Source organism: Gopherus evgoodei, chromosome 3, assembly GCF_007399415.2.
Source record: "Gopherus evgoodei ecotype Sinaloan lineage chromosome 3, rGopEvg1_v1.p, whole genome shotgun sequence".
Taxonomy (NCBI): domain Eukaryota; kingdom Metazoa; phylum Chordata; order Testudines; family Testudinidae; genus Gopherus; species Gopherus evgoodei.
In genome coordinates, this window is record NC_044324.1 from 15933491 (window position 1) to 15960882 (window position 27392).

Below are 27392 nucleotides of genomic sequence, written 5' to 3' on the forward strand. Positions count from 1 at the left end.
GATGCTTAGTCACTAGGCAATGGCTTTACCCACTTGTGTTTCACACAAGCCACTGAATGGGCAGTAGGCTAGATCCTCATAGATAGAATAGAATATCAGGTTGGAAGGGACCTCAGGAGGTTATCTAGTCCAACCCCCTGCTCAAAGCAGGACCAATCCCCAGACAGATTTTTGCCCCAAATCCATAAATGGCCCCCTCAAGGATTGAACTCACAACGCTGGGTTTAGTAGGCCAATGCTCAAACCACTGAGCTATCTCTGCCCCCAGGACAGTTCCATTGAAGGCAAGGGATCTGGGTAAATGATTTTAAATTACGTCCAGCTTTAGCTGGATTTGAACTGGTGGCCTAGAAGGTGTTTATATTGCTCTACCAGTTCTCTGAGCCCCCCTGTTCCCCTGGCAGCAGCCTTTTACTGTAACTGGAACCAGAGTTTAAATCCGTGATTCTCAACCTATTTATCATTGCGTTACCTGGACCACAGGCTGAGAACCACAACGTGCCCTTCTCCCCTTCCCCCCATACCCAGCACCTCCCGCCCAGAGACCCTTCCACAGAGCAGGGCCAGGTGTGGAGCCCTGGATAGGGGGCCAGGAAGCTGGGAATGCCGCCCCCGCCATGCGGCCTGGCAGCCTCGCACACAGCTGGGCTGCAGCTGTGTGCTAATTGGGTCGCATGTGGCCCACCGGCCGTGGGTTGAGAACTCTGATTTAAGTGGAGTGCACTAAAGCTAATCTGTTTATCCCACTGAAGCTACCAATTTCAGATACATTCAGCAGGATCCATTTCAGTTTCTCAGTTGGCAATATTTGTGTTACGTTGTTCAGTCAGTTTACTGGAGAACAGCTGAATCAGTGCAGGTCGTTTCCTTAGAATGTTTTGATTCACAAGCTGCGTGCATCTTAAACACTCTCAAATAAAAACTTTTGCCTCATCATAAACAATATGCACAACCTGTATTAAATGCAAAAGTGTTGTTAATGTCATGTTGTTTGAACAGTTAAATACTTGAAAATCAGGAAATGTAAAGATTTAAGCTTGAATGTGCAATCTGAACTCTGCCTTCTTGCAAATATGCAGTGGTGGTGTAGCCATGTTGGTCTCAGGATATTAGAGACACAAGGCAGGTGATGTAATATCTTTTACTGGACCACCTTCTGTTGATGAGAGAGACAAGCTTTCGAGCATACACAGTGCTCTCCCTGAGAGCTGAAGCCTCGTGAAAGGAATTGCTAATATCTGGATACGAACTTTGCATCTTGCCCCTGCCTTGATGCTGAGTGGAACGAAACCCCCAGATCGGAATAGCCTTTAACATTGAGGATACTATAAAATCTAGATCTAATGTATGCCCACCTTCCAAGCAATGGAAGGACGTGGCTGCATTTGGTAAAGGCCCCGTCAGTGAGGTCCTGGAACAATGCCCTGGCCAGAAGTTCAGCCCTGCCACCTTCCAGCTGCTGGGAAGAGGAAGAGTGTTGAGATTTTTACCAGGATGCTCTTGGATCCTCATCTGGGGCCTTTGTCTTTCACATCAGCCTCTGGTTAGTAGGTCTGATAAGTGTGAAGTTCCACCCATTGCTTACTTATGGAAAGGAGAAGAAACCTCTCTCTCTCTCTCTCTCTCTCTCTCTCTCTCTGCCTCATGCTGCTCTTCCTCCCTTTTTCCTTCATTTGTCCATTGCCTACTTAGCTTGTAAGCTCCTCGGGACAAAGACCTTGTCCGTAAAATACCTAACACAGTCTTGATGCTATAGAGATTTAAAGAGTGTTTCACTGTGGTCTCAATCTAATTCCCATTAAAGTCAATGAAAAGTCTTCTGTAGGCCTGAAGGGATCAGGCTTTATAATGAAAATAAATTCCACTGTAGGTGGGAGAGACATCATGTCAGTGCACTCTCCTCCCCACCAAAATTATATTGGCAGAGTTGTTAGTTACTTAGACACAGTTGATGCAAGTGAAGAGTTGCAGAGAGGAAGAAAATATTCTTTAAGAAGTCACCGATGGCCAGGATTTTCCTATGAGATATGATATGGGGAAATGATGCATATTGCAAAAATGCAGCACGACATTAGGGAATGAAACCCATTTTGTATTGTTGAATAGACATATGGAATGATGAATAGCTCCCAGCTGAATACAAGGCTGTAATTTACTGGAGGGGCTCTCGCCGATGTTAAAAACTATGAAACCTCCTCTCCAGCCCAATAGCTGCACAATCCTGACACTGACTTAAGTCTTTAGCAATCTATTGTGAGCTGGTGTGCAAGGCAGACGAAGCTGTTTGCATTCTAACAGGAAGAAGGAGTCTGCAGCATGGAGAAGGAAAGAAGCTTACTGAGGCATTTAGCATTCACATAATAAAGTTGTGACCCTGTAAATGCAATAATACATCGGATGATAAATTATAACAGGGCTGGAGATGGGAGTTAATAGCTGTCAATTAGACAGACAGAATGGTGGTTTTTCTCTGCAGCCGCTCCTCTCCCTCGGGTATCTGGTTTTTCTGAATGACTGACTGCATAGCTCAGGCTTTTCTCTGCATGCAATTTTGTCGAGTCTCTTCCGGTGTCTGCAGTCCTTCGTGCTGAATTCTGTTAAAGCGATTCGGTGACCCACTGAGCAGCAGGGAAGTGTCAACTGACAGTTTCATCCTGGAACGTCCACTTGCTCCTGTCATCCTGTCGGCCTCAAGTGCTGGCTCTCCTCTGGGAAGTGACTCTATTCAAGTGGTATCTTGTGCGTGTGCCGAGTCACGTCATCTTACTCCTGTGACTAAAATACATTTTTGTTCCTGCCTGCAGAGCCAACCCAGCTAAGGGAGAGGAGAGCGAGCTGGACCCTTCTCCTCGTGGAGCAGCAGCAGATTTGTTTGCTCAGGACAGTTACAGGGCCACTCAGTGATGCTGCAAAGGAAATGTTTCAATCCTTCCTGTCACCCAGAGCCATACCCAGGAGTCATCCTTGACTCCTCCTCTCTTGCCTCGCACACCCAGGCCACTACCACTTCTTCCTCAGTAACATTTCTAGGATTGCCCTTTTTGTTCCAGACCACACAGCTCAAACTCTTCTCAAGGTTCTTATGGTCGCCCATTGTGACTATGGCAGCCTCCTACCCTCTGGCCTTGCTGATGCCCAGTACACTTGTCCTCCTTGTCCTTTATTATGACCATGTCAGCCTCCTTTTGCAATCTTCCATCAGCTCCTTGTTTCCACTGCATCATGTTCAAACCCTAAGCCCTTCACCGCCTGCCTCTCCTGCTTATCAGCTCTTTTCTCATACCAAGCCACCACACCAGTGACCATGCCATCCTCGAACACCTGACTGTGCATTTCTTCCATGCTGCTCCCTATGCTTGGAACACCCTAACTGGCTTAGTCTAAAACCATTACCCTCCTCCAGACCCACTTCGAGTGTGATTCATATGGGAAACTGCCATCTGATAGAAGACTGCTTGGTGATCTCATCTGTTATATCAGTTTAACTAGGACTGAAATAAACACCAATACTATCATCATTTTGTCACTTCTCCACCTTGGAAAAAATCTGTCTTCCCGTACTGTGTGTCTGTTTGTGGTTGGCGTTCTCTGATGTGAACTAATTGTGTGAATGCTGCCTGCTCAGCTGTGGCCTTGATGCACTCCAGCTTATAGTTGCGTAATTTGTTCACTCTCTGCGATAAATTGTTCGTGCTTTTGATGGATCCTTCGTGAAATATTTTAATACATTCCTGTTGAACATTCTATTTTTTTTCCTGTCGCTATTGACAGAAGAGAGCACTAACGCTGGCTTTACATGGGACTTTAATCACACCAGCTGTCACCCAGATCCCTGATACAAATACTTTCTACTGTTAATGGTTTCAGTGTGGTTTTTTTTGTATGATCAGATGTAATCTTATTTAATGGACTGTGATTGCTTCAATGTTGTATTCTTTTCATCGAGTTGCAGACTTTTTTAAAAAAAAGCCTGGGGAGATCGTTTAGAGGAGAGCAACAGAAATAATTAAAGGGCTGGAGAGATTTATCTGGGAGAAAAGATCTAAAAGAACTGAATTAGGTATAGCTTGACTAGGCTAAGGGTGAATAATGAAGAGACTTGGAGGCAGGGTCATATTTGAAAGTGTAATCAACCAGGAAGCGGGAGGAATATAATATGGCTTTGGGGTGTGTGGCTAGGAGTAATGGGATAAATATAAGAAAGGGAAATTTTAAGATGAATATGTGGAGAAACTTCCTGAAAATGAGATGTATTGGATTTGATCCTCTTACAGGGAAGTGATGGATGCTTCATCCCACAGTATGTTTAAGATCCGACTGGACAAAGCACTGGAAAATATATTGCAAGCTCAGTCCTTCACTGGCCAGAGTATAGCCGAGCTGTCCTCCCAGACCTTTTTCTCGTCTCTAATTTCAGTCATTCTGTTACTTTTATAGATTATCAGGAAATTGACAGGAAACAATGAGTAAAATGTTGGGCTCAGTATAATCTCAGCTGGTGTAAATTGGCTCCATCTGACTTCAGGGGAATTAATCAGTTTTACTGATGTGCCCCTTGATGTGGAGAAACTCCTGGTGGCCAAGTGAGACAGGTTGGAATCTGTAATTCAAGGAGCCGGAATTCACTGAATTCAGTGTGGGAGCAGAAACCTTTTTTTCCTTTTGTGAGGCACTGGGGCCGAACAGCAGTATAGAAACATACCCTCATAACTGCCGCTGCTGGAGTGGCTTGCCCGTCTCTAAAGCTATGTTACGTCAGTCTGGCGAGCGCCTAGCTATAATTGTTGTGTGTTTGTTAGGTTGTCCGCACAGAAAAGAACAGTCTGAACAACAGGTTCCTGCCATGGGATGAGATTGAGACAGAGGCCATTCTGTCTATCGACGATGACGCCCACCTTCGCCATGACGAGATCATGTTTGGGTTCCGGTGAGTGGCGAAAAGTCTGTGCATGTGTGGTTGGTTGGGGTCGTGGGGACTGGGCTATACACAATCAAGCCCTGATCCATTCAGATCCACGCTCTGAAGTGTGGTTAAAACCAGGAATTGGAGTCAGGAGAAGTATGATTCTATTCGTGGCTCTGCTGCTGATTTCCTTGATCACTTCGACCAGAGTTTTGAAACTTGGGTGCCTAAAGCTAGACGCTTAAATTCGTTTATAACACCTAAATAATGGGCCTAATTTTCAGAAATGCTGAGCCCCTGCAGCTCTCATTGCTTTCAGTGGGCATTGCAATTGTTCAGTGCTTTGGAAAAGTTAGGCACTCTCATTTCAAAATGTTGGGCTTCACCTTTTTGAGGGCAGTTTCCCCATCTCTAATACGGAGACTGTCATATTTCCGTATCTCAGAGGGATGCTGCGGGCTTAATGACTAAGCATGAAGTGCTTGGAGATCCCTGACTGAAAGGTGCTATAAATACAAAGTCTGTATAGACAGGAAAACACTGTTAAGAGAACTTTAATAGGGTTACAAAGTCAAGCACACACGTCAGGAAATGCCACAATTAAGGTTGCCTGTGCATTTATTATATTTACATGATCACATACTGCTTTTTCCACAAGAAAAGGTCACCGCAGTTTTTTAACATGGACAAAACAACATATTTTTCTCTAGTCCTGTTCTCAGAAATGGCAAAACTATTCTGGAGGAAAGTTTCAGCCCAAATAGTTTGACAAAGTTATAAGCAACTGAAAACAGGGTATTATAATGGGAAGTGTTGGGTAGTCTTAAAAACATCTGGTGCTACCAGCTCTACCATCATTACTGTTATAACCTATTAAGCATTTAGACCTGACCAAACCCCCTAAATTAAAATACTTCTAAATAATGGCCTTAATGTGCCTGAATGAGTTACGTTTAAGGTTCTTGACTGTGACAAAGGAGTTTCCATTTGGGTGGCTCAGGGGTTGATAACAGGGTAGATAGACTCTTGCTCCTATGCTGCGGGGTCAAATCCAGCTCAGGTGGGAAGTGACAAAAACTGGTGCAAACTGATGGTTGTTCAGCAGCCTTTGTGAAGTGAGTTGATTGTCTCTCCTGTTCCAAGGTGTTCACATCTCTCATACACCCCCTCAAATTGTCCCCCTCGTTGACAAAGTCAGCAGAGTTCCCGAATTGAATGGACCAAGGGATTTAAACTCCCCGTCCCATGCTTAGAGATTAGCCTCTCCAAGTGTGGGTACATGTGGGGCTAAGTTTCCTGTAAGCTGCACGGCCATGCAGCAGCCTATTTAGCACTGCACAGGCGCTCAGGGAACCCGTCCGGCCTGGACCTGCCATGGTCGGGGGAGGGGCAGCCCGGACCTGCCGCAGCCAGGGTTGGGGCACCCCTCCCCCGGCCCAAACCCTGTCCTGCCCCGGACCTGCTGCAGCCGGAGGTGGGGCGCCTATCCCGCAGCCCCAGCCCTGGAGCTGCCACGGTGGGAGAGGCACCTCTCCCCACCCAACCCAGCCCAGGTGCTGCTGGGGGGAGTCCTCTCTCCCTGCCGTACCCCCGGAGCAGCCTGCTGCACCCCAAACCCCTCATCCCCATCCCAACCCCAGAGCCCGCACCCCCAGCCAGAGCCCTTACCCCCTGCACCCTACTCCTCTGCCCCAGCCCTGTGCCCCTTCCCACGCTCCGAACCCCTCGGTGTGAATTTTGTTATGTGCACCAATGTGGAGATGATGTGTCACACATCACCTCCATATTGGTGCACATAACAAAATTCATTCCGCACATATGTGGGAAAAATTAGAGGGAACACTGGTGTGGGTGTGTCTGATGTTGACTTTAGCTGCACCTATCTAATTTGGTCTGTAGGGGGTAGCAGCATAAAGATGGGCAGTCCCTCTAGGACCGGCTTCCATGCAAGTCCTGATGGGGAAGCTGGGCCTATGCAGTCAATTATCCACTGGGTGCAGAAGGATGGCAGCTTCAATTATGAAAGCCTGAAGAAACATGGAGGTGGTGGGGGTGACATCACCTTCTTTGTGCTGCTGTCAGCGGTGGTGGAATTGTCAGTCTGACATATTGCCCTGACTCAGGGAACACATTCTTCCCTGCCAAGCACTGCCGGCAGTCCTCCTGAATCTCTCCCCTGCCAGCATTGCCCCACAGATCTCTTCTGCCTCTGGCACGTTGGCTGTGGCTGTATTAACTTTCATAGAACATCCTGTCATCATCTGCTTGTTGTTATTGTCCCCGTCCCTCTCCTGCTTCAGTATCTAAACTTCCATCCGCTCTGCACTTGCAGAGGGTTTCCTGTTTGCAGGGCCAGGCGCCTGGGGTGAAGTAGTGAACTGGGGGCCTGGGGAGAGGGAGCGAGGCCAATCTTTGTTCCATCCGCTGATGGAATCTGGCTGTCAGAGCAGCTGTGGAAGCAAGTTCTAATTGAGTCTGAGCTGCCATCGTGGGAGACTCTGGGGCTGCTCCTTCAACTTGTACAGCTAAAGAGCTCATAAAGACATGCCAAGAACTGTGTACAGCAGGCTAATGATGCCACTACGCAAGCTTGTGTCCCTCACTTGGTTCTTGGTTCCTCTGGCCAATAGGGGTTGCAGGCTGGGCAGCGGCCTCTCTTCATTAATCCAAGCGCTCAGTCAGCTAGCGGAAGAGGGGGAAGGAGTCACTAGGGTGTGTTGGCCTGGTGATTAGGAGACAGGAAAAAGGGCAACGTGCCAGGAATCCTAGAAGGGTCACTTTAGGGGGTGAAACATGAGAGTGATTAAAGCCGGTGATTGAGACCCCTGGGTAGAGGTCTGTTTGGGCCTAATTTTTAGGCCCCAACCAAACTGGCCTGAACCTGAAAGGGTTGAGTCATTTTCCAACCAGCCCTGACCTCCAACCCGAGTCAGCACCGCTGCTTCCTGCCTGGGGTGGTCTTGACTCTCTTCCTGCTGCCCTGGGCTTGGCTCGGCAGTGGCTGCATGCCCTGTTTCTGCCATCCACTGCCCCCCACTGTGCTCCGGCATGAGAGGCTGGACTGACTCCTCGCACACTCACTCTGCAGGGCAGCAAGGTGGCGGTGGCTGGCAGGCGTGGGGATCACGCAGCCACTGCCACACCGATCCCAGGGATGTGGGGATGAGAGTGAGCTCACAAGGGTCCGGTTGCTTTTCCAGACCCAACAGTTGTAGTCGGATCCTAGCGGGTTTGGGCCAGGTTTGAGGGCTCTATCCTTGGGTTCTATCCCAAAGTCTGCCACTGACCTGCTGGGTGATCTTAGATAACTCACTTCCCTCACCATGGCTCCTTTTCCCTAGCTGTAAAACAGGGACGATGCTTATCTGCCTTACAGCAGTACCTCATTAAAGCCTTGTTGACTAATGCTTGAGAGCCCTGAATGAAAATTGTTCTGTAAATTCATGGTGTTATAGTTCCCATCCCTCCTAAAAACACACATCTCCTGCACAGACTGCCGGTGTTAATCCACCAGAGAGCGAGTGTGCGCTGAAAGTAAAAGATATCATTGCTCGTAACCAGTGCCCAATAATTGTACTACGTATCTAAACCGCAATGGATACCACAGATTATAAATTCTTAGGGCTGAGGCCTGCACCTTCCTCCACAGAGTGTTCAGCAGGGAGCACGCAAATGGCAATTGTGTGTGTATAATAAGCTAAGCAACTGTGCTCCAGTGAACCCCTTAGAGGAATAAATGTTAAACAATTGTCTAAAGCCAAAGAATCATTGATTTCCAGGGCTTGACTCCTGCTTGGGGGAAAAGCACCCCAGTAACGCAGAAGTAGAGAAGTTGGAGTAAGTTAATAAGAGCATGAATAGTTCCTGATCCAACTATTAAAAACTAAGTCATGTTGGATTAATAAAAACCTGAAAAAGTAACTGCCTGGTGGAAGGTTTCTGACCAGGAAGGTGCTGACAGCTTTAATTATTCATGTTTTCCTTACCAGGTTATATTGGATTTCCATTAATTTAATTAGCAGTGTTTACAATTAAAGCATCTTTGCCTCTTACTGTACTGGTAAAGATAACGAATGCCCAGGAGGCTTTGGCAGTGTCTCTGTTAGCACATCTGCTATTGCCCTGCAGTAGTGATCTCTGAAACTCCCATCCTGGCATGGGAATATTGCTGGGGTGAGAACACTTGTATAATACACAGCAGAAGAAAATGAACATGTGTGGCCACACTGTGCTCCTAGGATGAAGGGAAAGCCCCTTTCTGCATTCAACAGAGACACGTTCTACTTAGACAAGAGGCACCAAGTTCCAGTTTGAAATATGTAATTTAGACACTAACCGTTAACTAGACAAGATCAAATGACCTAAAAAGAGCCAAGCAGCCCTGCAACATAAAGCCAGGTTTCTTTCCCAGGTTAGACATTGCATGCTGATGTTTTTCTTAATTATTCCTGACAGTTTTCCAATAATCCAGAGAGATTCCTGCTGGGAGGGAGAGAGGTTCAAATGAGACTGGAATACTAAGTTCTTGCTTTCTCATATGTGACCGTCACCATTTAATCACATAGCGCTCACACATGACCCCTCTTATGTGACTGTGCAAAGGAGAAAAGGGGTGTGAAGAGAACCACCTGGCCAGAGGGGAGGAGTGGAGAGCAGATCCTGCCAAGCTGTTATGCACATTCCTGCACAGCTTGGGGGGAGTTGGCAAAGCTCCAGTTTCTGTGTTGATAAATAATAATGCTTAGCTGTGGTGCAGCATCTCCCACCTGCTAATATCCTAGTGTATCCTAGTGTGCGGGGCTGCACACTCTAGGGGATCAAAGCAAGTTCGATATAACATGGTTTCACCTATAACGCGGTAAGATTTTTTGGCTCCCGAGGAGAGCGTTGTATGAAGGTAGAGGTGTATGTGATTTGAAAGATCAGTTTTGAATGAGCTCATAGTACAGCCAGTACTGTTATGTGTTAGATGTTCTTTGCAAAGCACTTTGAGATCCTTGGGGCAAAAGGAATTTTAGTCAGAGCCCCTGTCTGTGGAGTTTGCTCTGTGTAATGTATCACCAGAGTTTCTTTAGCATTTAGAGCTGAATCTGGGAGCCAGGAGCCTCAGCATTCTGTTTACAGCCCTGTTATGTGATCTCAGGCATGTTTCTTAGGATGGGATTTCCAAAAAGCACTCAGCATTACACTGCAGCCTGTGCCAAAACTCCCATAGACTCCAATGGAAGCAGGGTTAGACTGATGCTGCTTGTCCTTGAAAATTCCACCCTTAACCGCTGGATGCATCCGTTTTTGAATCTGTAAAATGCGGATAATGGGTTAACTCCTGGCCTAACTGGAGTTTTGCCATTAACTGCGGAGAGGCCAGGGTTTTGCCAAGTGCCTGTTTCTTGGGGTTGTTTTACGGCCTGGGGATCCTTGGCTGACCATTCATATCTTCATTATTAGATAGAGCCACACTACATTTGTGAGTTGTGTGATTCTTTTCACAGTTTGAGCATGATGTGGTCTTTCCCCACTGAAGTTCTCTCTTTACATTTGCAGAGTCTGGAGAGAGGCAAGGGACCGCATTGTTGGATTCCCTGGGCGATACCATGCCTGGGACATCCCCCATCAATCCTGGCTCTATAACTCGAACTACTCTTGTGAACTGTCCATGGTGCTGACTGGTGCTGCCTTCTTTCATAAGGTAAGAGCAAGTGGTCAGGGGGAACCCAGTCTCAGTTCTCCTTGGCCAGCTCTCAGCTTTGCTTTTCCTTTTCAGCGTAGCCTGAGTTTTCGACTAAAGAAACTAGTGCCAGAAGTTCTGACCATTCCTTCTCTCTTACATCTCTGATTCTCAACGTAAGCTTCATTAATCACCGCAAACTGAAACCCTGCTAAGGGAAGGTTAATGTCCGTGTCCCGGGAGATGCAGCTCATTTGAGGAAAGCTGCATAGAATGGCTCTGAGCTGAGGGAGAGATACGGAGCATGTGGCTGATTCAGTTGCAGCAATTCTCTTAGGCGCTGTGACACCAGCCATCAAAGTGTTCAGGTCTTCTCCGGGCTTGCTTAGTAATTTGTTAGTGCACTGCCCTGCCATACAGGAGTCTGGGGTCAGATGCCCAGTCCTGGGTTATTGTTCCCAGTCCTTAGGAACCTGAGGAGTGACACTGCTCACTGCTGTGACACCAACAGCAATAGCTTACAAGCCTGCATACTTAGCACTCTTTGCAATGGAGCCACAAGACATTTCACTAATGAAAAAAATAAGGTTAAAAGCTACCAAATCTCATTGGTTTTAATGGGACTTAGGATTCCAAATTCCTCAGGCAGTTTGGAGATCACAGCCCCAGGTTCGCCCAGTGAAGAATAGCTAAAATTGGCAGCAACCCTATTTTGGGATCTAATTTTATGCATCCTGAGTGTGGCGAGGGGTAATAGGGTCACCACCGACACTCTAGCTCCTGTGGTTACTAGATATAAAAGAATCCTGAAGTGGGCTCAAAAGGTAGACGGGTGATGGTTAAGTCGATTTGTATCCGAGGCTTCTGTTATAAAAAAAGGAGAGTCTGAGGCCAGATGCAGAGAGCTCCATTAGGTGTTCAGAGCCTTCTTCCTTCCTCCCTGTCTGGGGAAGACAGTGGAGAACAGAGAGACTATTTGTATCCTTTTGGGACAATGAGGGGCTAAAAGGCTCATCCTGTGCCATCATCCCTTGCTGGGACGGACCAAAATGCAGCAGAAACATTGTGTAGACCGGCCAGCAAGATTTGAGGTGGCAATGTATGTCCAGATTGCAGTAGGGTGGGATCCAGGAGCTGCAGGTCTGTAATGGCAGCCATGGGGTGGCTTTGCGGCTACTCCGTGAGTGAATGGAGCAGAACATCTCTTTGAGATAAATCCTATCCCCAGCATTGTTCTGGGGAGCCTTTCCATTGACTTCAATGGGCTTCGGGTCAGGCCCATAGTTAGTATGTCACTAGCTGTCTTGGGTCTGTTTTACTGTTGAATATTTGTTTGTTTCAGTACTATGCCTACCTGTATTCTTACGTGATGCCACAAGCCATCCGTGACATGGTAGACGAATACATCAACTGTGAGGATATTGCCATGAACTTTCTAGTCTCTCACATCACAAGGAAACCACCCATCAAGGTAAAGCAGTAGATGGGAACCTCGTACAGTGCTGCTGATTTCAGGAGAAATATTTATTCTGATCTGTTAGGAATGCATCTATCTTAGGTCTATGCATCTGGGCCCAGGGACTAACATATCTAATCGTGAGAGTGAGACGGCCAGCCCAAAGGGACTTTCCACTGAATAAGGGAAACCAGACTTGCTCAGACTCCATGCCTTGCACAAAAGCCTTCATAAATAGATACACCCTGCAGCATGCAGTAGGGGTAGTCAGACTGGCTGGACAGATCAGTGCGAAGCCACTCCTCAAGTCCCCTAGAGCTGGGAGACTGTTTGTGTGTCTCCCAGCTGCTCTCCACCGTAGGAACAGTTTGTATCTCAGACTGGCAGGGCCCAGACCGGGGAGGCTCAAGGGATCAGAGTCAATAGCTTTAATCCACTTCCTTTCCGAGAGGCTCAATACATGGTCGTGCACCTTCTTTTAAATTACAGGCACAAGCAGGGGATGTAATTCCTTGTTGTTAGTCTGTAGAGTCCTCTACCACCTTTAGGCCCATTTCTGCACCGAACGCTGTATGTTCTGCCATCACAAGCCATCTGCTATGGAGCGTGTCTCAGCGGAGACTCTGGTGGCCTCTTCCTGTCTCATGCTACTATAAACTGGGGATTCTAGGGTCTTGTTTTACACTCAGGTGGAGAGAGGTAATGAGGCTACTGGGACCTGATTCCACTGTAGCAAAGTCCCAGAAAACAATGGGCCCTGCCCCTTGTGTGAGAGTGTTGTTGGGTGTTCAAATTGAGACACATTAAAGGGGACTGTTAGTCTGTTAGTCTATAAGGTGCCACAGGATTCTTTGCTGCTTCTAAAGGGGACTGATTTCTGAGGGGAATGGGGTGCTCAGCACTTTCTGGAAATCAGATGTTTCATGGTATCTCAGGTTGAGCACCCCAGAACAGAGGCACTCAAGATCACTAATTCCTCCTGAAAATGTAAGCCTGTGTCTGCAGTTCCCAAAGGAACTTAGCCTACCCCAGGGAGTGTCAGTCTCAGTTCAGCCATCCGTCTCCCTTAGGGTTCAGTACTGGTACCTAACAACATAGTATCTCAGCATCCTAATGCAATGAATGATGGCAGGGAACAATGAGGGAGTGGGAGGATGGGCGGGTGCTTAGAATGTTGCATGCACTTCATAGGGCTCCCTTTCTATTCTGGCCTTGGAATCTAGGAATCTCTTTTGTTGTTAACTCGTTACCTGTTCCTTTAGAGCACAAGCAGGCATGGACTCTGGACACTGTTCTGTTCAGTACTGGCTCTGCTCAGATATACAGACTTGAGCTTAGATTCTGTCATTCCAAGCTCCATGTACTGTAATCTGAAAAGACAAACAGCACCGTCCAAGCAACCCGAGCACAGTGCTGGAAGGCTGGTCTCTAGCACTCTAATCCTAGGATTGCCGCTGTCTCACTTAATACCTTGGTGTCTCAGTTTCAAAGCACTTATGCTAAGCAGTAGCAGTGGCCAGTGGGAAACAAGTCCAGCAAACACCGTAATATACCAAAACTTGTTTCGTTGTAGCTTTTGTAAAAGCTTGCGAGTTCTGAGTACTTAGCAACCAGTAACGTTTTTGTTAAATACCCAACCCTCCTCTAAAGCTTGGTAACTGTCCTATTTTTAACCTTCTCCCTGAAACACCCTCCCAAACCCCTCCACACAAACCATCTTAACTAACCACTCTTTCAAAATCAAGAATTCCCTCTTTAAGCTACATGCATTATATATAACCCAAGTCCCAGCAGCCCTTTCTCATTTGAGTGTACGCATTAGGCCTTTCAGACTTTAGTTCCAACACATCACTCTTGGTACATTCACTGCAGGATGATAGGGAAGTCCCTTTTAAGGCTAGATTTTTTCTTTTAGGAGTGTGGAAGGTAAAGAGCTGATAGAGTCTTTATTAGGAGGTGGGTCGCATGCTTTGTAAATCCACACCTTTGTTCCCAGTATTGTTTACTTGGACTCCCAACGATCTCTGTGTTTTCTCCTTTTGTATGGAAGATTTCCCAGCTGTTGTAGGAAACAGGAAAATTGTATAGTAATTCACCCAGTTCAGGGGGACCTTTCCTACTCTTGTCTTTCCAACACTGCATGGTTGTCAGCTGTACTCTGTCTGATAATGGTCAACAAGTCTTGATCATTGTTTTGGCCTTTCGGATCAGCTTTGTAGCTAGAGGATTTGGTGGGTGCTGGACCAACTGCTTCATCTAGGAGGCGTGGAGAGCTGCAGGGCATTCTGTCTCTCTGCATTGACAGCCAGGCTGCTTTGGGTTATGGCTGGGCAGAGATAGGTGAAGGCTTGGAGACTAGTGTCTGTAGTGAGCTCCCGCTGTACCTAGACTACACAGACTGTGCTCATCCACTCACTGTCTGCATGTGGACATATCCATCTCTCCTGGCATCTCTACTCTCACTTCCTCCTCCTACCTCCTGGAGCCTGAGCATCCCTCTGATCTGAGCCCTTTGTTACCTCTACCCATCTCCTCTTGGTGCCTTCTTCCGTGCTGTCTCCTACATTTGGAACAACTGCTTCCTTCAGGCCCCTCGTCGAAACATATATCTTGTCTTCCACAAAGCCCTTCAGAAATCACCTCTGCCAGCAGTCTTACCCCACCTCCTGCTCCCTGTGCCACTCTGTGACTTAGCTCCGCGGTTTGTAGCTGAGCCCCTGGAAGAGCCTCGCATCGGATGCTGTGTGGTTGTCTTCATACATGAAGCATCAAGCATGCTGCTAGGACTTGATAAGTGCTTGTCTGAGTGCATGTGGGCTCCTGCCCCCATGCCCAGCCATGACGTCAGTTAGAGCTGACCAGGACACAGAATCTGTGTTGAGTAGAAGGGGGCCAGGCAGCGGAGATGTACTGGCAAGGGCACTAGGGGGAGGAAAGGGGAACAGAGAAGATGGGGGTGGGAATGAAGAGCAAATGGAAGTGGCATGATTAGCATTTTCAAAAGCACTTACTGCAGCTAAAAATAGATTTCCCCCCTTTCCTGACATTCCGAAGCCATGGCTGGGGCTGCCAGATGGCTTGTATGGGATGAGCAGGGGGAGAGGAGGGTGCATTTGAGTCGGGCTCCCCAGTGAAGTCTGGTCCATGCTGTGGAAAAGTTGGAGGAAGTTACTAGCTGTAGGGTTTAGTACAGGCCAGAAATGCTCCAAGGAACTTCCTTTCATGCTTTTCTGACACACACTGCTTCCCTCTCACCCGGAAATGCTGGAGAGCAGGAAACAGCAGGACAGTGGGAGGGAATAAAACATTTTAGAGCAAGGGTGGACAAACTACAGCCCGGGGGCCGCATCCGGCTCTTCAGATGTTTTATTCTGGCCCTTGAGCTCCTGCCAGAGAACAAGGTCGGGGGTTGCTCTACGCGGCTCCACTCCGCACGCTGCCCCTGCCCCAAGTGCCACCCCTGCAGCTCCTATTGACCAGCAAACAGGGCCAATGGGAGCTGCAGGAGCAGCGCCTGCAGACGGGGCAGCGTGCAGAGCCGCCTGGCCACGCCTCCGCATAGGAGCCAGAGGAGGGACATGCCGCTGCTCCCGGGAGCTGCTTGAGGTAAGCGCTGCCTGGAGCCTGCACTTCTGACCTCCTCCCGCACCCCAGGCCTGATCCCCCTCTTGCCCTCCAAACCCCTCAGTCCCACCCTCCTGCACCCCAGAGCTCGCACCCCCAGACAGAGCCCTCATCCCCTCCCACACCCAACCCCCAATTTCATGAGCATTCATGACCCACCATACAATTTCCATACCCAGATGTGGCCCTCGGACCAAAAAGTGTTTGCCCACCCCTCTTTTAAAGCCGTTGAGGAAGACTTGGATTTCTCCTAGAAATAAGACAGAGGCTTGGGGTGAGACTGATCTCTCTTGCCCCTGCCCATCCCTAAAGAGGATCTGTTTTCTTCCTTACTTGCTCATGTTCCTTCCCTATATTTCAGTCAGAGGGTCGGATTGCTGGGAACCAGCTTGTCACAGGGAAAGGAGTTTCTTGCCTGTCAATGGCTTCTCTTTGAGCTGCCGTATTCTCTAATCTGGGATCTCTTTTGTGATGTAGGAAGGGCAGCGAGTGTCATTCCATAACCTGAGAGTCTTTCTCAGCAGTATAACCCAGATTTCCTAGTAAGCATACTAACTGTGTATCTTAAATGCTTATAGAGCCGTACTGCCAGAAAGACAGACTTTTCAGTGGTGCACTGGGGGCTCTCCTGGTGGCAGGAATGGCTCAGAAATGTCTGCCTCTGATGGTGTGAGAATGATGGATTCCCCAGGAAAAGGACTGGAGAAATGAACTGAAACAAAATCTCCCATGAGCTCAGTGTGTGCCTTCTATCTAGGAAGTGTTCTACTGGCGCCATTGGTGTAATGTCTCAATGCTTCCCTGGTTAATCAGATTGGTGGAGCAAGGTCCCTGGTGCCCGTATGTGTTTGGGGAGAGGTCAGATCAAATGGAATTGTAGCTCAGATTTTAGGGGAGCGAGGTAAACCATGCCATACAGATGGTAGGGAGCGGGGTCTGGGTGTACTTGTGCTGCATTCTGTAGCGTCACAGATCAGAAGTAGTGATTCAGTGTAACAGTGGGATTAGTGCCTTTCGCTGCCGGAGACCTAGAGTCCAATTATAGTTTGGTCAGATGTGGAAATGAGCTTGGTGGGTCTCAGGCAGGTCCCTATTCACAGAGCTTGCCAACCACCATGGGAATTTATTGATAATTCAAGAGTGTCTTGGGGAAGAAATATCAGGACTGTTGTGGGTTTGGATTGAGGAGCAGAGCTGTGGGCGAGGAGGGGTTGTGGGCCTCAGGACTGGAGTAGCCAGGAGGTGCTGTGTGTGATGATGGAGGTGCTATGGCAGAGCCATTAGAGGATTCAAAGCTGGAATAGTAGAGGGATGTTGAGGATCAGGATTCAGTTGCATTGGGAGAGCTGTGCGGAGTGCCAGGGCTAGGATGTGGATGGTGGAGGTATGTTGGCATGTGACCCATGTCAGGACTAACAGGAGATGCTGCAGTATTGATACATTGTCTTAGCTAGGTGAGAGGAAGCCTGCCTAGCACTTACTCAGACTGTGCCTGTGTCTGTCTTGGGCTGTTGGTCTCTCACTTCTCAAGCAATGAATTCACCCATCGTTACAATAATCAAAGATGGCGAACACAGCTGGTGGGTTACTGAGAGACTGGCAGGATCAGTCACGTCAAGGCAGCGGTGGTGGGTCTCTGCTTGGAAATGGAAAAGAGAGCGAGCCTCTGTCATTCCTCAGGGACACATTTCCTTGGGGGGAAGACAGGCCTCCAAAGGATCCTCTCTGCAGTTAAATGCTCTTCCAAGGCAGTGGTGCCAAAGTAGAGTGGCCCCTTCACATCTCCCAGCATGACTCCGGGGAGCTGCAGCTAGCCATCTGCTAGCAGCTACAGCCCTTCCCTACTGCTGAACGTGGGAATGGAGGAGGATGGAATATCTATTCTGTGCTGGGTTTCCAGCAGCCACTTATCGTCTCTGCCTACCCACAGCCTTCGTTTAGAAGCACAGGCATTGCTGCATTATCATATAGGATCAAACCAGGGATATGTCTAGCCCAGAATCCTATCTCAAGTGTTTGCTACCAGCCACCTTCAGAGGAAGGTGCAGGAAGCCCTCTAGTGAGAGAGAACTTGCCCTTAAGGGAAGTCTCTTCTTAACACCCATCCATTAGGGCTTGGTTTGTATCCTGAGGCATGAGGGTTTGTGTCAGATGGAAAATATACATGTCTGTGTTCTATATAATGTAACTAAATGTTCTCCCATTACCCAGATAAATGTCTAATCCTTTTCTCAACCCTGCTACGCTTTTGACCACGATGACACCTAGTGGCAGTGAGTTCCACAGATTAATTTTGCACCATTTCATTGATGCCCCCTTGTTCTCCAGCAGAACCGAGTTTCCCTTCTCTGTACCTTTCATTCTGTATTGTGTATTGATCCATTCTCTATCATGTGCCTTGTTATTTGGGTCCTCTCTGAACTAAATAGCTCCAGTCTCTTGTGCGTCATGGGCCAAGAGAGCATCACATTCTGGTCTTAAAACTAATAACTGACAGTAAATGATGGTGGGCGAAAGGCCCCCAGGACATGCAATAGGGAGAGTCAGTATGAAGTTGTAGCACCTACCTGAAGCTGTCCCATCAGAGGCTGTGATACTGTCTCAGCTCACAGGCTAAGCAGGGTAGGATCTGGTCAGTACTTGGATGGGAGACCTCAAAGGAAAGCCCAGCTGCTGAAGGAAGTGGTGTTGATGATTCAGTCTGTGTACTAAATGCATGGCTTTGCTGAGGCTTGTGCTGCTGGAGGGAGGGTCTTTAGTGAGGTGACAAGCCCAGGTCCTGATCATAGTGCTCAGCTAAAAGATCTTGTTTGGGGCTATTAGAGAACCTGTTTTTCTCATGAGTAGGGTTGTCATAAACTCCTCCCCCGGGTTTTCAGTTGGCAGCTGTATTCCTCTACTAGCCTTTCTGTGGCTGTAGCCTGCCAGGAAGCTGCTGTTGCACATCAGTGCTTGCTGGATGTGTAGCTCTCTAGGAAGCTTTGGAGCAGTGTGTCAAGAGATGCTGTTTGTTCCTCTGAATATAGCAATAGGGATATGCTACCAACCACCTGACCAGGATGGTGATAGTGGCTGTGAAATGCTCAGGGAGATTAGAGAAGCTATTCAAATAAAAAATTCAACAATAATGGGGGATTTCAGTTATCCCCGTATTGACTGGGTACATGTCACCTCAGCACAGGATGCAGATATAAAGTTTCCTGAAGGCTAAAATGACTGTTTCTTAGAGGAACTAGTCCTGAAACCCACCAGAGGAGAGGCAATTCTTGATTTAGCCCTAAGTCGAGCACAGGATCTGGTCCAAGAGATGAATATAGCTGAACTACTTGGCACTAGTGACCATAACATAATTAAATGTAACATCCCTGTGGCGGAGGAAACTCCACAGCAGTACAGCACTGTAGCATTTAATTTCAGAAAAGGGAACAACACACAAATGAGGAGGTTCGTTAAACAGAAATTAAAAGGTACAGCACTAAAAGTGAAATCTCTGCAAGCTGCATGGAAACTTTAAAGACACCATAAAAGAGGCTCAACTTAAATGTATCCCCCAAATTAAAAAACACAGTAAGAGAACCAAAAAAGTGCCACCCTGACTAAACAACAAAGTAAAAGAAGCAGTGAGAGGCAAAAAGGCATCCTTTAAAAAGTGGAAGTTAAATCCTAGTGAGGAAAATAGAAAGGAGCATAAACTCTGGCAAATTAAGTGTAAAAGTATAATTAGGAAGGCCAAGAAAGAATTGGAAGAACAGCTAGCCAAAGACTCAAAAATAATAGCAAAAAAATAAAGTACATCAGAAGCCGGAAGCCTGCTAAACAACCAGTGAGGCCACTGGACGATCAAGATGCTTAAAGGAGCACTCAAGGATGATAAGGCCATTGTGGATAAACTAAATGAATTCTTTTCATCAGTCTTGATGGCTGAGGATGTGAGGGAGATTCCCAAACCCGAGCCATTCTTTTTAGGAAACAAATCTGAGGAACTGTCCCAGATTGAGGTGTCATTAGAGGAGGTTTTGGAACAAATTGATAAACTAAACATTAATAACTCACCAGGACCAGATGGTATCACCCAAGAGTTCTGAAGGAACTCAAATGGGAAATTGCAGAACTACTAACTATGGTATGTAATCTATCATTTAAATCAGCTTCTGTGCCAGATGACTGGAGGACAGCTATTGTGATTCCAATTTTAAAAAGGGCTCCAGAGGCAATCCTGGCAATTACAGGCCAGTAAACCTGACTTCAGTACAGGGCAAACTGGTTGAAACTATAGAAAAGAACAAAATTGTCAGACACATAGATGAACATAATTTGTTGGGGAAGAGTCAACATGGTTTTTGTAAAGGGAAATCGTGCCTCACCAAGCAACTATAATTCTTTGAGGGGGTCAACAAGCATGTGGACTAGGGGGATCCAGTGGATATAGCATACTTACATTTTCAGAAAGCCTTTGACAAGGTCCCTCACCAAAGGCTCTTAAGCAAAGTAAGCAGCCATGGGATAAGAGGGAAGATCCTCTCATGGATTGGTAACTGGTTAAAAGATAGGAAACAAAGGGTAGGAATAAGTGATCCATTTTCAGAATCGAGAGAGGTAAATAGTGGTGTCCCCCAGGGGTCTGTTCTGGGCCCAGTCCTATTCAACATATTCATAAATGATCTGGGAAAAGGGGTAAACAGTGAGGTGGTAAAATTGTAGATGATACAAAACTACTCAAGATAGTTAAATCCCAGGCAGACTGTAAAGAATTGCAAAGGGACCTCACAAAACTGCATGACTGGGCAACAAAATGGCAGATGAAATTCAATGTTGATAAATGCAAAGTAATGCACATTGGAAAACAGAATTCCAACTACACACATAAAATGATGGGGTCTAAATTAGCTGTTACTACTCAAGAAAGAGATCTTGGAGTCATTGTGGATAGTTCTCTGAAAACATCCACTCAATGTGCAGCGGCAGTCAAAAAAGTGAACAGAATGTTGGGAATCATTAAGAAAGGGATACATAATAAGACAGAAAATACATATTGCCTCTATATAAATCCATGGTACGCACACATCTTGACTACAGCATGCAGATGTGGTCGCCCCATCTCAAAAAAGATATATTGGACTTGGAAAAGGTTCAGAAAAGGGCAACATAAGTGATGAAATAGCTGCTGTATGAGGAGAGATTAATAAGACTGGGAATTTTGAGGTTGGAAAAGGGATAACAAATATGATAGAGGTCTATAAAATCATGACTGGTGTGGAGAAGGTAAATAAGGAAGTGTTATTTACTCCTTCTCATAACACAAGAATTAGAGGTCATCAAATAAAATTAATGGGCAGCAGGTTTAAAACAAACAAAAGGAAGTATTTCTTCACACAAAGCAGAGTCAACCTGTGGAACTCTTTGCCAGAGGATGTTGTGAAGGCCAAGACTATAACAGGGTTCAAAAAAAGAACTAGATAAGTTCATGGATGGGCAGGGATGGTCACTCTACCCTCTGTTTGCCAGAAGCTTAGAATGAGTGACAGGATGGATCACTTGATGATTGCCTGTTCTGTTCATTCCCTCTGGCACACCTGGCGTTGGCCACTGTCAGAAGACAGGATACTGAGCTAGATGGACCTTTGGTCTGACCCAGTCTGGCTGTTCTTATGTTCTGTTCCCAGGTGACTTCGCGCTGGACCTTCCGCTGCCCTGGTTGCCCTCAGGCCCTTTCGCATGATGACTCGCACTTCCACGAGCGTCACAAGTGCATCAACTTCTTCGTCAAGGTGTACGGGTACATGCCCCTCCTGTACACCCAGTTTCGTGTGGATTCTGTCCTCTTCAAGACCCGCCTGCCCCATGACAAGACTAAATGCTTCAAATTCATTTAGGAGGGGGTTCCGGAAGGGTCCCTTCAGCACTCTGGACCTGGGCGAGAGGCTGAGGGATCTTTGCCAGGTTCCGAGTGAGAAAAGCCTCCAGTTTGGGCAGTGATGCAAAGCAAAAGGAAAATCTTGGATTCTAATCAATGATTTTTACCCAGCCACCCCAGGGTAACTGCACCAAGTGAAATGGAACTGGACTATATGACCTGTGTGAAGACACTTACTAGGATCATACACTGAGGAAGTGGAGACTTTGGTTAGTAGCTCAGCTAGTCCGTTAGCCAAGGGCCACCATTTTTTAAATTCTTGTTATTTAAAATGAAAGTGTTTTAGTTTTGCTGCGTGAGGCTTTTTTTTTTAAGCCTGCCATTCTGTCCTATGTGGGGGAACTGTGTAGGAGAGAACATGCTGTGGAGGGGCCTGGCTCAGGAGAGGCAATTCCCAGTCCCCAAAGCACTCCTGTGTGTGTCGATTGTCCTCTGTGCTAACTCATTTCGTGGCGGGGGTACAGTCACTCTTGCTTTCCCCTCCCTGTTTTGATCGGCTCAAGTTATAACGATCCAGCCCAAGCAGCTGGCTGTGCCCCTCAGGTGTGATGCCTCTGGTCTATCTTCCTCTCTGGCTACTGAGGCCTTTCAGGTGTCACGTCAATGAGCTCCCCTCCCACAACAGAGCCCCACCACCCTCCCCACCCACTGCCTTCACGTCACAGCCCAGAGAGGGAAGAGCGGGAAGGGGGGGTCCAGAGGTTCCTTCCCCAGCTGCCTTTCCCTCTTCCTAGCACCAGATTGACAAGGGGGCATCATTCACCTGCCCTCCAGATGGCTTCAGCTGCCACACTCTGTCCAGGGATTCGGTTACCACTGCACACACTCAGCCTACACTTGACGTTCCAAGCCCAGTTCCTCTCCGCCCTGGTCTCATTCATTTCGCTTCCTGCTCCTCACTACTCGAACACTATTAACCTTCACCCAGTCCGACAGCCTGGGATCCTATTTGGGGATCTTAAACATTGCTCCTGTGGTGACAGACGTCTGCAATAACCAGGGTGGGTGTGTTCTGGGGCGATCCTGGGGCCCTGTGGTTTTCTGTAACCTGCTTAGTCGTAAAGGGAGCTTGGTTTAAATTCTCTCTATTTTGGCCTTTTAGCAAGGACGTCAGGAATGTTCCCCATCCTGTAGGGCCTCGTTTGCTGGCGCTGGAGATCTGTGCCAAGAATGGCTTGAGATTCGCTCCAAAGGGTCCGTGGCGTCATTGTTAACTGAGTAAAAAGGCAGGTGCTGCTCATTCAAAGAACTGAGGGGGATGGTCACATGCACAAGCCAGGCGGGAGCAGCTTCTTCCCCAGGGTAGTTAAAGGGAGAGCTGGCCACTGCTTTGCTAGTAGGTGCATGGGGAGGCAGGCAGTGTTATAGGGAATAAAAGACCTGCAGCGTGGCCATGGCTGGCCCAGGTCAACTGACTGGGGCTTGCGAGGCTCAGGCTGCTGTGTAGATGTTTGGGCTCAGGTGGGAGTCCAGGTTCTCAGATCCTCCCCTCTCATGGGGTCCCAGAACTCGGGCTCCAGCCCAAGCCCAAACATCTGCAGAGCAATTTTAGAGCCACGCAACCAGAGCCGGCTGGCTGTGGGTGTTTAATTGCTGTGTAGACGCAGTCATAGAGGCTGGATTCGGTGAGAGGCACCGGTGGTGGTGAGCAGGGCTTCCCACTGCCCTGCCCCTCGGAACTGCGGGCTCAGATTCAGTAGGACTTACTGTGCTGCCCCGTTTGGGATTGTGTCAAATGCAGCTCTGGTCTTCATGGGGCAGCGGGGAGAGAATAAGCCCTCTCTGAGCATTACACAGCTTTAAACTGCCAGGAGGACCTAAAACGAAGTACCAGCAGGACTAGCTGCTTTACAAGACCACACCTGCCATGATGTGCTCACTTGCCTACACCCCCCACGGCAGTCAGATAAGACTGTCGTGGGTTTCAGTGTTCCTTCCTTAAAATCTCCCCTCCTACACGCATGCACACATGCCACTGCCGCAGCAGGGCTGTCACATGCACATGCGCACACACACACACTACCGCAGCAGGGCTGTTCCTCCTCCCTGGCTGCCTTTGGAGGTGATCACACTGGACTTTAAAACAAACTCTTCCTCCTGCAGAATTTGGGAGGGTCTCTTGAACCTCACTGTTTTGTCCACTCTGAGCCTGCTCATCTTCCTCTGAAGCAAACTCCGTGGTGCTCTGTGATCCCGCCCTGGCGTCTGCACCCTTCTTGCTGCTGTGGTTTCCTTTTTTTGCTCCCTTGCCCTCAGCAGTGCACTCGTTCATTTCCCATAATGCCAGAAAGAACTCCGTAGTTCTCCGTTTCAGAACAACCGACTGTGCCACTTAAATTTTTCTACTTGATTTTTAACAGCAGCCTGCAGAAGGTAAAGTAGCCGCGTCCCAGGAGCACTGTCAGTATGTACTAATTGTCCCCAGTTGCCATCTAAAATCATCGTTAATATTATCCTGTCATCTCCTTGACACTGATTCTTGCCAATGCTGGATCTGGATCTAAAGTGCCACCCCAACTACCAGAGTCTCTCGGTCATGTGGAGCCAAACAGAGGGGTTTTCTGTTCCACTGCTGTGTTTCTACAGGTCCTTTGGGCAGGCCTGAAAGCAGGCAGCACCAGCCATGCCAAGACCTCCTTCCCCTTCCTTTCTGGGTACATTCCTTTTGACTGCTGGTACTGGGAAACACCCCTGCACATCCTGGTGCTCTTTAGACAGGTTATGCCTGCAGAACTGTTTTTGAGAGTGATGCCACTGACCATCAGCAAAACAGTGTCACTGCTCTCCACAAATACACCCAACAGCACAACAGAGACCAAGGTACCTTCCTCTTACTGTTAGTGACCAGAGCAGGTTGGTTATTATGGAAGATGCAAAGCTTTCAGAGGGAAATGTGACTGCGCCCCTTTAACAATAGGGTGCCTTTTTCCAAAGTTTCCTGGTAGTTAGAGTTCTCTAGGGACAGGGCGGGGGGAGGAACTGCCCATTTCTTAATTGTCCCCTGAGCAGTTTGTTGTTCCTGTTGCGATCTGCGACGTCACAGAATGGGAGCCTGTGGGAGCAAGGATCGATGACCCAGCACCGTCAAGATTAAAAGCAATGCCCATTTTTATGGGGTAATCTGCCACATGCCCCTCTCTTCCCCGTCTCAGTCTAGCTATGGGTGCATTTGGCATATAATCAGTAAGGTCACTGACCTGCTACTTGAACTATTATTTTGATTGGCTTTAAAGCTGAGCACTATAGCCACATATCTCATTTTCAGTAGCTTACATCAAGTCTCCAGTACATTTACTTGAAAGGTACAGGATCAGCTGCACATGGCTGTATTTCAGCTGATTGGTCATGTGAATGCTGCAGAAAATCTGAGCCCCATGGTGAAAACTCCCCATCCACTATGCAGGTAACTGCTACCCATCCTGGCGTGCTGCTAAGTGCAATGCTCCTGTTTCCCAGGAGAGCAGAGGACATATCACTTTGTATCTCCATGTTTCCCAGCACCAGGGAACGAGATCGGTTGTTTTTTTTTAAATTTGTTTTTAGGCACAAAAATATCAGGCTACCGTTACAAACCCTTTGAAAGGTAACAGTCCTTAAAAATGCAACCAGTGGCCATTGATAGACTGTGAAGGAGCCTGTGGCATCATCTTTCTGCTCCCTCATGGTGCAGAAGTAGCACAAGACTGTTAGCAAATGTATCGGACTCCTCCTTGGCAGGAATGATCCTGAATACCCATCCCTACAGACAAGTCTTCAGCTCCCTGAAAAGAATCGCAAACCTTTCTGCTGGTGTCTTCGTTAATTCACCTCTCGTGAGGTTGGACCTAAAGAAGATGCTGTTGACAGCAGCATAGGTGTTTGTGTAGGATGTAGTTCCTCTTCCATCCCACAAAGATGTAGCTCACTCCCTCACCTCTCTCCCTTACACAACCCCGCAGGAAACAAGCAAGAATTTGAAATGGAGACAAATGCAGACTGTGGATTGCACTTTATAACAAAAATTGTAAAATATAAATATATGTATATAAAAAAAACTCGTGATCAAATTATTTTCAAAATCTTTGGGGCGATTTTATTATTCCAGTGATTTTATTAGTTTCCAGGCCAAAATATACCAAGCTTGAAGAAGTGTGTAATAATCAAAGATGGGTGTGGCATTGATCTGTTTGCATTGCTGGTGGGTTTATTTTTAAATGTTATTACTACATTGCTGGTATTACCGGATCCACCAGCCAGGAGGCACAGCTGCCATTTGACACGCTGAGCCAGCGACCTGGTCGTTTTTCATGACAAGCAGCTGTGCTGCTCTTGCAAGCTGAAGCCTTAGAACAGGAATTCTGGCAGCTCAAAATCTAAAACTGTGTTGGGTTTTTTTCTGGATGTTTATTTCCATCTGTTTTTTGGGTTTTGTTTTAAAGCCAGTCAAATGTATAAATTAAAGGTTGAAAACCAAACTTTTCTGGGCCTTCCCCACCTCAGTCCCATTCCCCCATCCTTCATCAGTGTCGCAAATGCGCTCTCCCTCCCAAATGGAGGAAATCATTAGTATCTCGTTACAAGGCTGTTGCAGTTGTGCTCCCAGCTATGGGGTTTTTTTTGGTCTGGTTTATGGTGGTCCTACACAGCCAGGTGTGAAAGGAAGAGACTACAGGCTGCAGTGGCTGTATCTCCTTCCACAGGTAATGGACCATCCCTCTGTAACTCTCAGGGTGAATTGGGTCCCACTTGTTTACCTTGCCACTCTGTCCATTGACCACTGCAGCTTGGTTTCAGCAACTATTGCAACAAACTCACCCCAGCTACGCAGGCCAGGAATGGTTGTAAACATCTCCCTAACGCTGACCATTGGTGCTGGTCAGTGCCATACGAGTTGGTGGTACCTTTTCACCTGCAGAGCATATGGTGAGATCAGCAGCCGTTTGGCTTTTGCGGACTGATCAGGGGGTTCAGCATGAGGCCTGCTAGCCAGGCAGTGCAAGACTAATTACATCAGGGCGAGCGTCACTCTGCCAGCTTACTGCAACCTGTATTTCAACAGCTGCTATCAGGATGGCTGAGGGAGTCAGAATTAGTCAATCAGCTGCCTCGTTATATTTCAGGCAAAGCAAATTTCTCACCAAGCATGGTTAGTGGTTGGGGCACAGGCAGTCCGAAGCCAGCACATCTCCAGCATCTACTGGCGGGATGATACCCCATCGCACTCATCCACCACTTCTCCCCTCGTTGGGCCATAAGCAATGCAGTCTCTTTCTCTCTGCTCCTTAACATTGGAGTGGGCATTTGGGCCAGAGGGTGCCCTGGTGATAAAGTAAGGTCTCGTGTCACGTGTTGCTGTACATGTTCACTGTATATAGCATCTTCTACTTCAGTGAAATCCAACTGACTGTATATTGTTACTATATCATCTTTTTGGTTAACTCCCATTGTCCTCACAGCGGATCCCAAACTCTCCCCTCCACCCCGTGTTTGTGTTAACTGCTCTGTGAGCATCAGGTTTTAAATGGTTGTAAAATATTTAAAAAAAAAAAAGGAAGAAAAAGCCCCTCTGACACGAGCACAATATTCATATGTTGGATTTTGTAAAAGGATCAAATAAACAGAGAGTTTAACTTGAGAGTGTTTGCAGGTCTTGCTCACTGATTGGGAAGGACCAGTGGGCAGAAGGACAGGCACTCAGGGAGCTGCAGGTAAGGGGGAAACCCGAATGGCTCGCTTCTACTCACCAGGGGCAACATCTGCCCCAAACCGACCAATCCAGGCACCTATTACTGGGCTTGGGAGGATCAGCCTTGCAAGAAAAAACACCCAATGGCTATTGCACCATCAC

General features: G+C 47.5%; 1 protein-coding gene across 7 annotated transcripts in view; it reads left to right on the plus strand.

The window, feature by feature from the left end:
- The window catches only part of EXTL3 (exostosin like glycosyltransferase 3), a 242982-nt gene extending 221123 nt beyond the window's left edge, over positions 1 to 21859 (plus strand). For all 7 annotated transcript variants that reach the window (XM_030555170.1, XM_030555176.1, XM_030555171.1 and 4 more), the window contains 4 exons: positions 4800 to 4927; positions 10448 to 10592; positions 11914 to 12042; positions 21315 to 21859. In XM_030555170.1, coding sequence (XP_030411030.1) covers positions 4800 to 4927; positions 10448 to 10592; positions 11914 to 12042; positions 21315 to 21524 — 612 coding nt within the window. In that variant the 3' untranslated portion in view covers positions 21525 to 21859. The remainder of the gene's footprint in view (positions 1 to 4799; positions 4928 to 10447; positions 10593 to 11913; positions 12043 to 21314) is intronic.
- The last annotated feature ends 5533 nt before the right edge of the window (positions 21860 to 27392 follow it).